The sequence below is a fragment of the Sitophilus oryzae genome, unplaced genomic scaffold, assembly GCF_002938485.1.
Source record: "Sitophilus oryzae breed Bouriz unplaced genomic scaffold, Soryzae_2.0 scaffold_555_pilon_pilon, whole genome shotgun sequence".
Taxonomy (NCBI): domain Eukaryota; kingdom Metazoa; phylum Arthropoda; class Insecta; order Coleoptera; family Curculionidae; genus Sitophilus; species Sitophilus oryzae.
In genome coordinates, this window is record NW_022147146.1 from 231,457 (window position 1) to 247,139 (window position 15,683).

At 32.3% G+C, this 15,683-nt stretch overlaps 1 protein-coding gene across 9 annotated transcripts in view; it reads right to left on the reverse strand.

Moving 5' to 3' along the window:
* Positions 1 to 15,683, reverse strand: part of LOC115887206 (phosphatase and actin regulator 3) — a 155,678-nt gene that overhangs the window by 76,919 nt on the left and 63,076 nt on the right. For all 9 annotated transcript variants that reach the window (XM_030906568.1, XM_030906566.1, XM_030906570.1 and 6 more), the window contains one exon: positions 6,462 to 6,623. In XM_030906568.1, the coding sequence (XP_030762428.1) occupies positions 6,462 to 6,623 (162 nt within the window). The remainder of the gene's footprint in view (positions 1 to 6,461; positions 6,624 to 15,683) is intronic.

Genomic DNA, 15,683 nt, shown 5'->3' on the forward strand with positions numbered 1-15,683 from the left:
GGAAGAAGAAAAGTGTTCCAGAGGCCAGATTAGCGATTCGCAGAATGCTGCATTGAGGGGCAGATTGCTTATGGAGGTGGTTTCTGCATGATCTGGGATACAATTTCTATGACTGCGCGAACCGATCCAGTTTTTATCCGTTGGGACGACCGTTGGCACGGGAGAGGAGGTTTAACTGGTGCTAGGACTGCTAGGTATATTGAGGAGATTTTAGCAGTTCATGTGGTACCTTACGTCGACTATATTGGAAGCGAATTCACTTTTATGCATGTCAATGCGAGAGCACACAAATCGAGATTTGTGTCACGAATCGATAATCGTACATTTCAGAAGTCAGTTTTCAGGTTACGGAATGGCCAGAATGCAGTCCAGACTTAAACACGATAGAACATTTATGGGATGAGCTAAAACGAAGGATTCGTACTAGACAAAGAGCCCCAACCTCTATTCCAGAGCACATTGTTGCAGTATAAGAAGAGTGGCTTAACATACCGCAAGCAACAATATCAAACTTGATTGAATCTATGCCAAACTGTATGACAGATATTATAAGAGCAAGAGGGGGTCATACCCATTATTGAAAATTTATTTTAGTTAATTGTCAATCAATAAATAAATAAATAATGGCATACATCTTAGTAATAAAAACGATAATTTATTGTTTCATGCATTAATTTAATAATTTTAATCCAAAGAAACTAAAATACAAATTAATATCTCTAAACTCTTTTCAAAGAATATGAAATTGTCTTTCAAACAGCATGTATTTTTGCTTAATCTAACAAATAGATTCTAAAAAATATACAGGGTTGTTCACCACATACGACACGGAGTATTGTAGCTAAACGATGAGATTTTTACAAATTGTAAGTTTGGGGTTCGTTGAAGGACTATTAGAGCTACAATTTCAAAATATTTTTACAAGATACAGAGTGTCCCAAATAAATAAAAAAATATCAAAGTTGTATTTTTTTAAATGGAACACCCTGTATATTATTACATTTTTAGTTTCTACGATTAAAATAAAGGTAAATTTGATTAAGGTTTATTATACTTAAACCTTACCGTTTTTGAAATATTTTCAATTTTGTGAAATTGCAGTAAAAATTTTAAAGCTTCATTTCTCCAAGGGTATCAATGTTGTTAATACTAAATATTTAATGAAGTTTATTTATTGATCGGTTATTGTGTTGCAATAATAAAAATAATACTGCCTTATACAGAGTGTCTAAAAATTTATTTTAAATAATTAATAACTTCAAGCGGCAATAACTTCTTTAATTTAAATGGAATGCCCTGTATATTTTTGGAGAATCAGATGCACAATTAAATTGTCTATCAAATTGTATTATACCATTTTTTACCTATCCCTTCAAGTTTTCGTAGAAAATGCATTTTCTTATAATTTAGACCTCATTTATCAATATATCCATGGAATATTGACATTTTAGATTGTTTGGTTTGGTAAAGCAACAAATGTACAAAATGTACAGACTAGTAATATTATCGTTTTTAGCAAAACGATAATATAGTTGTATTATTACATATAGTATATTGTACATTTAAAAAAATACAAATATTATCGTTTTAGCAAAACGATAATATTACTAGCCCATTTGTATGCAAAAAGAAAACTATATAAATCTTTATAAAAGAGTATACCATTAATTAAATATAACACCATTATTTCCGCCCATATACTAATTAATTACATACTTAATTGTGTTTGTTAATAAATTATTATAAATAAATGTGGATTTGAGTCAGAAATCAATATAATAATAAGTTATCAAATTAAAGTCTCTGTTGTTATAAATAAGCATTTATTAAAAAATGAAATATAATTTTTAAGGTGTTACTTTTTTATCACACTGTCTAATGCCCATACAAAATTCAGTTTTTTAGTATTTGGAGCAATTATTATTAATCAACGCAAACAGGCAGTTAATGTAGTTTGAATACTGGAATCATATTAATTGGTCCTCTTTAACAAATATTTAAACAGTTTTTTTATTTTTAATGAAATAAACGAATTATATCGACAATATTAGTATCTGTACTCTTTAAAAATTTGGTACATCTTTAAAATAATCTATAATGTCAATAGTCCATGGGTATATTGATAAATAAGTTCTAAATAACAAGAAAATGCATTTTCTACGGAAACTTAAAGAAATAGGTAAAAATGGTATAATATAATTTGATAGACAATTAAATTGTGCATCTGATTCTCGTAAAATATACAGGGTGTTCCATTTAAATTAAACAAGTTATTGCCGTTTGAAGCTAATATTATTTAAAATAAATTTTTAGACACTCTGTATAAGGTAGTATTATTTTATTATTGCAACACAATAACTGATCAGTAAATAAACTTCAGTAAATATTTAGTATTAAAACTTTGATACCCTTGGAGAAGCCTTAAAATTTTTACTGCAATTTCACAAAATTGAAAATATTTCAAAAACGGTAAGGTTTAAGTATAATAAATCTTAATCAAATTTACCTTTTATTTTAATCGTAGAAATTAAAAATGTAATAATACAGGGTGTTCCATTTAAAAATACAACTGATATTTTTACTTATTTGGGACACTCTGTATCTTAATCAAAGTATTTTTAAATTGTACGACTCTAATAGTCCTTCATCGAAGCAAAACTTACAATTTGTAAAAATCTTTAAAATAATCTAAAATGTCCGTGTCCATGTGGTATAACCCTAATAACTAACTTCAAAAGTTTGCCTTGGGCCGATTTCTATGCACGTAAGTGTATTTCCGTATTGTAACGGAATTTTAAATTATGCCTTTATTTTCGAGAAAATTTAGTCCAAACATAAGGAATATTTTGTTGATGTTTGACCATCAAAATCTTAAAAATAAAGGAGCTGTCTAAAAATCTGCTACAATACGGATATAGTATAATCCTTTATCTTTAATTTCCTACGTCATTTGTGTAAAAATACCTAGCCAGTTTTACATAAAACGTTAAATGCCGAACGCTTATTTTGCTAAGTATGCTCTGTTTAGATTTAGTTAGTAATCGAAATAGTAGATTACTATACTACTAGTTATTATAATTCAATTAAAATATAAGCTGTGACAATAGTATAATTTTCTATAATTTTTATTAAATACCTACATAGTTCCTAGAAGTATTTCTGTTATGTGATTGCTGCCAATAAAAACCTCAATAATTTAAATAATAAACAAAAAAACAAAATTCGTTCAAAAATACTACGTTTAGTAGCCAACAATTTTATTACTTCAGGAAAATACTAAACTTATTGGAAATCGCACCAGAATTGAAATTTTGTTTTCAAATTCTTTAGGTATAATTATTTTTCGCGGAAAATGTAACCGCGAAAATCAACAAAAATACATAATCAGGCCGTGCTAAAAATAAGTTCAACGCAAAGTACTGTCCTGACCTTTTAATCAGCCGAATTGGAGCAATTGACACACTCATGTTCTCTGCCAAAAATTATATCATTTAATTACCTTTAATTTTGAAATTTTCTTCGTTAATTAGAGACTTAATATAATGTTATTTTTTATAAATATTACCAAATTTTCTTTATTTTTTTCACAAAAATTGATTTTTTTAACACTAATCACATGGTTAGTTAGGACTTATATAAGTATTGGCGTACAGAGTGTCCCAGATTCGAGCCTCATCATAGGGATCTCGGAAATTAGAAGAGATACGAGGTCAGTTAAACTGGAGCAAAGTTGCGCAATTTGATGCTGATCAAAATGCTGCCTTGAAAGTTTAAAAATTCCGAATATTTCTGAAGCACCAAATTGCGTACCTTTGCTTCCATTTAACCCACCACGTATCTGTGTGTTCTAGTTCTCAAGATCTCAATGATGATGTTCCAATTTGGGATACCCTGTACATAAAGCACTTTTATATTATCATATTTATCTTAATGTGAGTTACGTTCATGCTTGATATGCGGACCATAAATCATTTTCATCAAAATATGATGGTGAAAACCGCACATCGATATCTGTTGCCGTTTCTGGAGTTACGGGTTACGGTGTTTTTCAAAATGTGCATTTTAACAAATCGCTGTAACTTTTTTGCTATGAAAAATTTTGTATTTCTATGAAAACATTTCCAAAGCACCTTTTTACGTAGAATTTAATGGTTTAAGTATAATTTTTTTAAAATTAATAATTTAAGAGTTATCAGCAGAAAAATTGATTTTTTATTTGGGACGCCCTATATATTTTTAATTAACTGAAAAGAATTTAAAATTACCTTTCCAAAAATATAGCACACTTGATATTTTGTTATAATCCCCTTCGAAATACAGAATTTTTAAGAGTTCGCCACTTTTAACTAGTAGGCTTTGGGCCCTTTAATGATGATATGCCCTTAATGGAACTCGAAAACATATTTTTCCAGCAAGACGACGCACCGCCTCTGATCGCTGAAGTTATCAGCAAATTTTTGCATCCAATTTCAAGAATAATTGAATAGCCAACCAAGATTCCAGCCGTTGGCCGTCGAGACCGCCTGACTTAGTGCCCATGGATCTAATCTTATGCATATATTTGCGGAAGAATGAAGGTTCCTTATTCTTCCATATAATCTAGACAAGAATTAAAAATACTTAGCAGTTATGAGGGGGTATTTTTCACCCCCACCGAGTTAATGAATTCCGCGAGAAATGTTCAAAAACTGACCCGTCTGTCCATAACAGAAGACGGTCGATATGTCGAACACCTGTAGCAAAATCTCATGTCTTGGTTTGCTATTTATTTTTATTGTTATTAGATATAGTTTAAATGTGTTGATGTTGGTTAAATATATTTTATATTGTTATAAAATTTTGCATCTCTCATTGCAAATATTATTTTCGTTTTAATTGATGCTCACAGCTAGAATTTTTTTGCATTACAACCTGTGCCATTCAAAGTCTACTTATTTAAAGTGGGCGAATTTTTGTATACTCTATATCTCGAAGAGGAATCGAGCAAAATATCAAGTGTGTTATATTTTTGGAAAGCTAATTTTAAATTCTTTTCAATAAATTAAAAATATACAGGGTGTCTCATATAAAAAATCAAATTTTCTGTTGATAATTCTTAAATTATTAATTTTAAAAAAATTATACTTAAACCATTAAATTCTACGTAAAAAGGTGCTTTGGAAATGTTTTCGTAAAAAAACAAAATTTTCCATAGCAAAAAAGTTACAGCGATTTGTTAAAAATGCATAATTTTGAAAAACACCCCGTAACTCCGAAACGGTAACAGATATCGATATGCGGTTTTCACCATCATGTTTTTGACAAAAATTAAGCTCCAGACACCGATATTAGTTTTTGTCTATTTCCTATAGAAAAGGGTGTTTCCATTTAAAAGCGTCGAATTTGACCCACCCTGTACCTAAAGCAGTATAGGAGTTTTTTTATTCAAACACTGATCTTACATAAGGTATTAAATATTAATTACATATTTATCTTAATGTGAGTTACGTTCATGCTTGATATGCGGACCATAAATCGAACATTCTTTCAGAAAACGTTTAATGTCACATTAAATCAACCATCTGTTGCTTTTTTTGTCGATAATTTCAGTTGGTAACGTAAAACTGATATATTGCTGTTAGATATTATAACGTTATGTGGAAACCAACAGCTTTTTATTGACATTATTTGTAGACTTCTAAGGCCTCTGGAATACTGATAAAAAGAAATAAAAAGCAACAATTTATTTGAAGAGAAGATTTTTTCCGAATAGTTTCTTAACAAAGGTGGATTCACAAAAAGACATAACATTAAAAGAACTGAGATGAACCACCTACTTTTAAAAATAAACATATTTCTTTAAATTCAAAACATTTATTTTTAAGACACTCTGAATATATAAAGAAAGAGAAGGAAATTAGGCGACGACCAGAGATAATAGTTGTTAGGTAATAGTTTTTAGACTACCATTCGAGACGCATTGATGTTATTTTGGTTCGTAAGTTTTGTGACAAAGAATGTTAAGGTAAAGTAAATGTTTTCTCATTATTTAATTAGTGTTAACTAAAGCATATAGCTTATTAGTCTGTTGTAATATTCTGTGCTAAAGATTTTCCTTATATATTTCATCTGAGAATTATATGATATAACATGTGTATGTATTTAATGGATAAAAATCAATGCTGTGAATAATTTTAGTTTAAAGGTAATCGAAATATAATCGTTTCGTCCATTCGTGCCGATGTTTGTGGTTCAGTGTGAGAATATGGGCCTTGCTGAGTGTACTAACATTTTTCGACCGTGCATGGGCAAATATCTTAGCTCGCAAAAATGCAGCCAAAAACAATATCTAGAATAATTTAATAATCTAAAGATATTTGCATTAAACCTTCAACTTGGTTGTTACAACTACACATGTGAAATCGAATTTTTGGACATGAGTTGTTTTTGCGTATAGCGATTCAATTATGGATGTCACTTACTTCGAGAAACGGCTTCGATCCTCTCCGATTTTCGTTTCCGCTTCCATTTCCACGGCCTGAGCAGTTTCCCCAAGGAGAACTTGCTTTTCCTCTCGGAGGGGGGAGTCCTGACACCGCTACCCAGACTGTTCGTCCTGAAAGCGGAGCCATTTTGTTTTTTCGCTGCAAAAAAAAAGAAAAAAATGTCAATAAAGAATGTCAATCGTTCGAGAGTTGGTTGGGTTAGTACATAGTTGAATTTTTGAAGTGAAACTTCTTTACGCGCGCTGGGAATAAAAATTCAAGGCCGTGAAACACGTGCTAGCGAGATAAAAAGTGGTATGGATCGCACGATCGCGCAAACACAAAAAAAAATTGATTTAAAGCTAAGAAAATCATTATAATAAACTTGATACTGTGCCTGTGTACCAATATCATCTGGTTGTGTGCTAGGAAGTAAATTTTCACGCATATTTTCATCGATAGGTTTGTAGCTTCTGAATAACGGTCTAGGTAAAGCATCTAGCTCGTTTGCTAGCTCGGAATTAGAATTATTAGAGTTAAGCAACTCGCATTTTCATTGTAGGACATTGTCATATTTATTTAAAAACAATAATCAACGAGAATATTCGTATAATTTAACAAAATTACTGTAAACCACTATAAATACGAGTTGTTGGTTAGGTTCAAAATTTCTTCTCTTCTTCACAGTTTTCTCGTTATAATTCGGTTTTAGTATATTCTTTTGATGATAATAATGTTATTTAATAATGAATTTATACCCTCCAATTCAAGAATCATACTTGTTCAGCTAATGGTAAACTGCTGATGGACAAATGCCATCCAGTTCAAAAGGACCCAGTCCAGGACAGTTTTCTCGTTATAATTTGGTTTTAGTATATTCTTTTGACGATAATAATGTTATTTAATAACGAATTTATACCCTCCAATGCAAAAATCATACTTCTTCAGCTAATGGTAAACTGCTGATGGACAAATGCCATCCAGTTCAAACGGACCCAGTCCAGGACAGTTTTCTCGTTATAATTTGCTTTTAGTATATTCTTTTGATGATAATAATGTTATTTAATACTGAATTTATACCCTCCAATCCTAGAATCATACTTCTTCACCTAATGGTAAACTGCTGATGGACAAATGCCATCCAGTTCAAAAGGACCCAGTCCAGGACAGTTTTCTCGTTATAATTTGGTTTTAGTATATTCTTTTGATGATAATAATGTTATTTAATAATGAATTTATACCCTCCAATCCAAGAATCATACTTCTTCAGCTAATGGTAAACTGTTGATGGACAAATGCCATCCAGTTCAAAAGGACCCAGTCCAGGACAGTTTTCTCGTTATAATTATGTTTTAGTATATTCTTTTGATGATAATAATGTTATTTAATAACGAATTTATACCCTCCTATCCAAGAATCTTACTTCTTCAGCTAATGGTAAACTGCTGATGGACAAATGCCATCCAGTTCAAAAGGACCCAGTCCAGGACAGTTTTCTCGTTATAATTTGGTTTTAGTATATTCTTTTGATGATAATAATGTTATTTAATAATGAATTTATACCCTCCCAATCCAAGAATCGTACTTCTTCAGCTAATGGTAAACTGTTGATGGACAAATGCCATCCAGTTCAAAAGGACCCAGTCCAGGACAGTTTTCTCGTTATAATTATGTTTTAGTATATTCTTTTGATGATAATAATGTTATTTAATAACGAATTTATACCCTCCTATCCAAGAATTTTACTTCTTCAGCTAATGGTAAACTGCTGATGGACAAATGCCATCCAGTTCAAAAGGACCCAGTCCAGGACAGTTTTCTCGTTATAATTTGGTTTTAGTATATTCTTTTGATGATAATAATGTTATTTAATAATGAATTTATACCCTCCAATCCAAGAATCGTACTTCTTCAGCTAATGGTAAACTGTTGATGGACAAATGCCATTCAGTTCAAAAGGACCCAGTCCAGGACAGTTTTCTCGTTATAATTATGTTTTAGTATATTCTTTTGATGATAATAATGTTATTTAATAACGAATCTTACTTATCCAAGAATCTTACTTCTTCAGCTACTGGTAAACTGCTGATGGACAAATGCCATCCAGTTCAAAAGGACCCAGTCCAGGACAGTTTTCTCGTTATAATTTGGTTTTAGTATATTCTTTTGATGATAATGTTATTTAATAATGAATTTATACCCTCCAATCCAAGAATCATACTTCTTCAGCTAATGGTAAACTGTTGATGGACAAATGCCATCCAGTTCAAAAGGACCCAGTCCAGGACAGTTTTCTCGTTATAATTATGTTTTAGTATATTCTTTTGATGATAATAATGTTATTTAATAACGAATTTATACCCTCCTATCCAAGAATCTTACTTCTTCAGCTAATGGTAAACTGTTGATGGACAAATGCCATTCAGTTCAAAAGGACCCAGTCCAGGACAGTTTTCTCGTTATAATTATGTTTTAGTATATTCTTTTGATGATAATAATGTTATTTAATAACGAATTTATACCCTCCTATCCAAGAATCTTACTTCTTCAGCTAATGGTAAACTGCTGATGGACAAATGCCATCCAGTTCAAAAGGACCCAGTCCAGGACAGTTTTCTCGTTATAATTATGTTTTAGTATATTCTTTTGATGATAATAATGTTATTTAATAACGAATTTATACCCTCCTATCCAAGAATCTTACTTCTTCAGCTAATGGTAAACTGCTGATGGACAAATGCCATCCAGTTCAAAAGGACCCAGTCCAGGACAGTTTTCTCGTTATAATTATGTTTTAGTATATTCTTTTGATGATAATAATGTTATTTAATAATGAATTTATACCCTCCAATCCAAGAATCGTACTTCTTCAGCTAATGGTAAACTGTTGATGGACAAATGCCATTCAGTTCAAAAGGACCCAGTCCAGGACAGTTTTTCGTTATAATTATGTTTTTAGTATATTCTTTTTGATGATAATAATGTTATTTAATAACGAATTTATACCCTCCTATCCAAGAATCTTACTTCTTCAGCTAATGGTAAACTGCTGATGGACAAATGCCATCCAGTTCAAAGGACCCAGTCCAGAACAGTTTTCTCGTTATAATTTGGTTTTAGTATATTCTTTTGATGATAATAATGTTATTTAATAATGAATTAATCAACGAGAAGAATCGTACTAATTTCAGCTAATGGTAAACCACTGATGGACAAATGCCATCCAGTTCAAAAATTTCCAGTCCAGGATAGTTTTCTCGTTATAATTCGGTTTTAGTATATTCTTTTGATGATAATAATGTTATTTAATAATGAATTTATACCCTCCAATCCAAGAATCATACTTCTTCAGCTAATGGTAAACTGCTGATGGACAAATGCCATCCAGTTCAAAAGGACCCAGTCCAGGACAGTTTTCTCGTTATAATTTGGTTTTAGTATATTCTTTTGATGATAATAATGTTATTTAATAATGAATTTATACCCTCCAATCCAAGAATCATACTTCTTCAGCTAATGGTAAACTGCTGATGGACAAATGCCATCCAGTTCAAAAGGACCCAGTCCAGGACAGTTTTCTCGTTATAATTCCGTTTTAGTATATTTTGTTGATGATAATAATGTTATTTAATAATGAATTTATACATTTCAATCCAAGAATCATACTTCTTCAGCTAATGGTAAACTGCTGATGGGCAAATGCCACCCAGTTCAAAAGGACCCAGTCAGGACAGTTTTCTCGTTATAATTTGGTTTTAGTATATTCTTTTGATGATAATAATGTTATTTAATAATGAATTTATACCCTCCAATCATTTATACCCTCCTATCCAAGAATCTTACTTCTTCAGCTAATGGTAAACTGCTGATGGACAAATGCCATCCAGTTCAAAAGGACCCAGTCCAGGACAGTTTTCTCGTTATAATTTGGTTTTAGTATATTCTTTTGATGATAATAATGTTATTTAATAATGAATTTATACCCTCCAATCCAGGAATCATACTTCTTCAGCTAATGGTAAACTGTTGATGGACAAATGCCATCCAGTTCAAAAGGACCCAGTCCAGGACAGTTTTCTCGTTATAATTATGTTTTAGTATATTCTTTTGATGATAATGATGTTATTTAATAACGAATTTATACCCTCCAATCCAAGAATCTTACTTCTTCAGCTAATGGTAAACTGCTGATGGACAAATGCCATCCAGTTCAAAAGGACCCAGTCCAGGACAGTTTTCTCGTTATAATTTGGTTTTAGTATATTCTTTTGATGATAATAATGTTATTTAATAACGAAATTATACCCTCCAATCCAAGAATCATACACTCAGGGGAAAAAATTACCAGTTGGTTCACTTGGATCACTTCCAACCGCACAATTGATAGGGATACACAATTAATTAGCGCACTGTATCAAAATGAAACGATAGGTTGATACGACACGTTGATACAATACGTAGGTACCTTCGCAAAAAATGTTATTTAGGTTTTAGAATATATTTTTTAATGTTAAGTATTAAAATAATAACCTTACCATTCATGTCATTTAAAACTACCTCAATTTCAACATTTATTTTCACGAAAAATAAAGATAAACTAACTGAAATCAAAACGCTGCTATAACACACTGTTTTAACTTGAATTTTTATCCTTAACGCTTTGCACATTTTGAACAAATATCAATTGTCACGATTTAGAGGCAAACTGTTTAATTTTTTCCCTTTATATGGTGATTTTTTAAAATATTCATTAATACCATTCAATTCCAATCCAACAAAAATCTAAATAAATCGTATCATGTAAATGAAATATCATTAATTTTAAACTATGTGTATTTATTAATACCAGGTCCCTTCGAAAAAAAAACCATAACTGTAGAGAAAAATTAAAAAGAAATGATATCAAATATACTCGGACGACCGTCTTCTGTCTGACAAGCCAAACCGCTACGTGTAGATGCAGCTTTAGTTTAAAGACGAAGTACAATGAGATTAACATTTTCTTCTGCCTCATACAACTCTAAAATCATCCAATCATTTTATCGATTTTTATTTACACCTCCATCCCAAAACTGAATCCCTATAGAAAGACAAAAAAAGCTCGTCGTAATAGCTTAATAATCGTTTCGACACTCTTGCCTCCAGTCTTTCACAAGACAAATCGCCGTCAGACAAAGCGGGGCATTTCTCTCTTATATTGGCGCTCGACGCGTTTGGGGCGGTTTTTAGGGGAGCAGAAGGGTAGAGAGACGAAGAGGGTGGTTGGAGTTCCCTTTGTGCTACCCCGAAAAGTGGTCCGTTGCAGTCTGGTCGTCAAGGCAACCCTGCCAATCGAGAATCCCCCCTTTTGGTGAGTTTTTTGGACGGTGCTGTGTAGTTAGAAGATCTGTTTTGGGTCATGTGATGATGGATATTAGTTTTTTTTTTCGTAAATCTAAGTTGTAACGGAAAATTAGGAACACAAAAAATGTATTTATGGTTAAAAAAATGTTTCTTCGTTGGTCACTTGTAGACATTTTTGGCCTTGGTCAATTTGGCAATTAGGATAAAATATACAGGGTGAGTTTTAAATAAGTGCAAATATTTTTAGGGTTAGTACCTATATTTCGACCCCAGAAACACGGCGATTATGAGGTTTTTCGCGAAAAAAAATTCTTGAAAATTTGGAATTTTTTGAAAAAATTTTTAGCATTTTTTTTAGTTAAAAATCATAATATGTTGATAATATGGCAACATAGATATATCAAATACACAGATATATAAAATATATCATGTAAATGAATAGGACAATGCACACTATCCGTTCCGTTTCTCTTCCGTTCCGTAAAGGTGCGTATTCATTATTCGAACGAACGAACGAACGAGCGAACGAATGGAATTCGGTATATTTGGTCGTTCGTTTGTTCGTTCGCTCGGCCATCCGTTTCGAGTCGGTACATCAAAGGCGTTCAGAAACGAATGGGTTAAGGTGTTTTCGTTTGGTTCTAAAATCCTCCAGAGTTCCAAGAGGGTTTCACCCTCTTGGAACTGGAATTTCGAAAAATCCCTTCTTATCGAACCTCTACACCCTAGAATCAACCTGTATGCCAAAATTGAGCTTCTTACGTTGAGTGGTTTGAGCAGGATCGTGATTAATCAGTATGTCAGTCACTTAAGTAGTCAGTCTCTCTTTAGTATAGATTTTATAAGAACTTATCGAGCTATACTCGTATTAGTATGTAGTAAAAAACACAGTTTTTAAGAAAAATACGTTCTCCCAATTGTAAAATAGATAAATTTACAAGTTTAGACCATATTTGACGTTCATTTCTGCAACCAGATCGCTCCAGTTTGCCATCATTCCATTTCAAAATGCATTATTTTATATAGTACAATGCGTAAGTCCATTCAGACGATTTATTTATGCAATAAAAGCGCGTATTATCCAAGGCGAGTTCAACGAACCAGTCATTTCTTTCTCCGCACATTCGTATATACCCCGTTCTTGCTCAACTATACCGAGCGTATCGAAATATCCCGTCCAAAAACGAAGTCGTTTACTGTCAGATGAAAATCTAGACCTATTTTAGACTTAGAACTATGAAATTTGGCAGGTAATATCAATTTATACTCCAAGTACAGAAAAAAATCTGAAAACTATACAGGGTGGTTCAAAAAACATGTACCATCTCTGGTTCCTCACGTAAAAATAGGATTAATTTTTTGATATCAACATAGGTCCGATTCTGCTTTGTTTCGTAGTTACATTAATAAAGTCTAAATATTTTTTCGATTTATTGTAATTTTCTTCCAAGTACTTTTAGCGTTCCGAATGAAATTTTTAGGGTAAAAGTTGCTATAAATGTGACATATTTTAAGGCTAAAAAAGTGTCGACATATTCGCCAGGCATGGGTTACGTGCACATGGGTTATCACTGGAATATTGTTCTAAAAATAGCATGTACGCCACTGACTTTTTTTTATCTTGTTAGCGAAATAGTGTAAGCAGTTTAATGCCGATTAAAACCTGTCTCTTGATATTTTGTTGATTTCGGCCTCATTGATGAGATAAACGCAATTTTATTAATTTACTAGCAACCTTTAAAAAAAACAGTATCATTAACTTGCGAAAGTTTTAAATAAGTACTCATTGATTCCTCATCAAAAAATATGAAAAAAAGTTCCTATAAACATGGGTATGGAAATGCATAGTTTTAGAGTTACTGAATGTTCAAACTTTTTAAAATTAGGTTTTTTGTAATTATTATCTTAAATACCATTATTTTTTTATTTAAAATTACTGTTAGGTTGGACTAATACTAATAATCAACTAACAGTAATAATATTTAATAATAAATTATGTATATAATTTAATTTTTTTTTATTAATTTTATTAATTGTGATTAATAAAATTGCGTTTATCTCATCAAGGAGGCCGAATTCGACAAAATAACAAGAGATAACCTTTAATTGGCATTAAACGACTTACACAATTCTAATATCAAAAGAAAAAAAGTCAGTAGCACACGTTTTTTTTTGAAAAATATTCTAGTGATAACCCATATGTACGTCCCTGATGAATTTATTTCCACATTTTGAGTACCGGCTCGAAACGGATGGTCGAGCGAACGAACGAACGAACAAACGGCCGCATGCGTTCGGTCCCCGTCTAAATATACCGCACTTTCATTCGTTCGTTCGTTCGTTCGGATAATGAATACGCACCTTTATCCGCACGAACGAACGAACGAATGTACGCTAGTGGTATGGACGGGGACCGCACGATAGGACCGCACAAGAAGACCGGAGGCATTTGTTGGCGAACCCTGTAAAATTAACCTATTGCCGCTTTGAGGATGTCAAATATATTGTAATTTCCTCTGATTAGTTTATTTTGGTTTTATCTGGGGCAAATATACCGCACTTTCATCGTTCGTTCGATCGTTCAAGATAATGCATACGCACCTTTATCCGCACGAACGAACGATATGTACGCTAGTGGTATGGACCTAAATCCGAACGATAGGACCGCACGAGAAGACCGGAGGCATTTGTTTAACGCCTTTGATGTACCGGCTCGAAACGGATGGTCGAGCGAACGAACGAACGAACAAACGGCCGCATGCGTTCGTTTCTATTGTCTAAATATACCGCATTTCATTCTTCGTTCGTTCGTTCGATAATGAATACGCAAATTTATCCGCACGAACGAACGAACGAACGAACGAATGTACGCTAGTGGTATGGACGGGGACCGCACGATAGGACCGCACGAGAAGACCGGAGGCATTTGTTGGCGAACGCCTTTGATGTACCGGCTCGAAACGGATGGTCGAGCGAACGAACGAACGGCCGCAAACTGTGTTGTCTACATAAGAGTCCATTTCACTAATTCGAAAAAGTAACAAAATAAGCGTTCGGCATTTAACGTTTTATGTAAATCTGGCTAGGTATTTTTACACAAATGAAGAAGGAAATTGGAGATAAAGGATTATACTATATCCGTATTGTAGCACATTTTTAGACAAATTATTTATTTTTAAGATTTTGATGGTCAAACATCAAAAAAATATTCCTTATGTTTGGACTAAATTTTCTCGAAAATAAAGACATAATTTAAAATTCTGTTACAATACGGAAATAGATTGAAGTTTTGTGATTACATTGATATATAATTTATATGGTTTTGTAACAAATTGCTCGCTATTTTATGGCAAATGCTGAAGCTCTGCAAACTTTAATCAAGACTTAATCAAAGCACGTGTGTTTGTAATTTTGGATATGGCTTAACACGACAAGATCGGGCTAAGCCTAAGCCCACGGCCACACAGAAAGCGTTTTTAGCGTTTTTTGCGTCTCAAGCGCTTTTTACGATTTTACCGTTTTAAGCCAGCAAAAGACGTGGCAGGTCTGCAGTTTCTATCAAGATGTCAATTAGTAACGTCGCACATTGGTTCAGATTCAAAAAAATCGACGCATAGGGATCAAGAAAAAAATTTCGAAAATTTCAACAATGATATTATTTTCAACAGATGATGGGTCCATTTATTCAAATTTATCACGATCCACTTTTTAATCGTAATAAAAAAGCGTACAGGAATGTTGTTTTCGTTAGATTTTGTAGTTTAAATATATCAGTTATTTGCTGATAATGGTTTAGTGTTGCTAATATATTTTGATTCTTAGGTCAGAGACTTGGAAATAAATTAAATTAGAATGGATTTTGAAGACCAAGGTAAG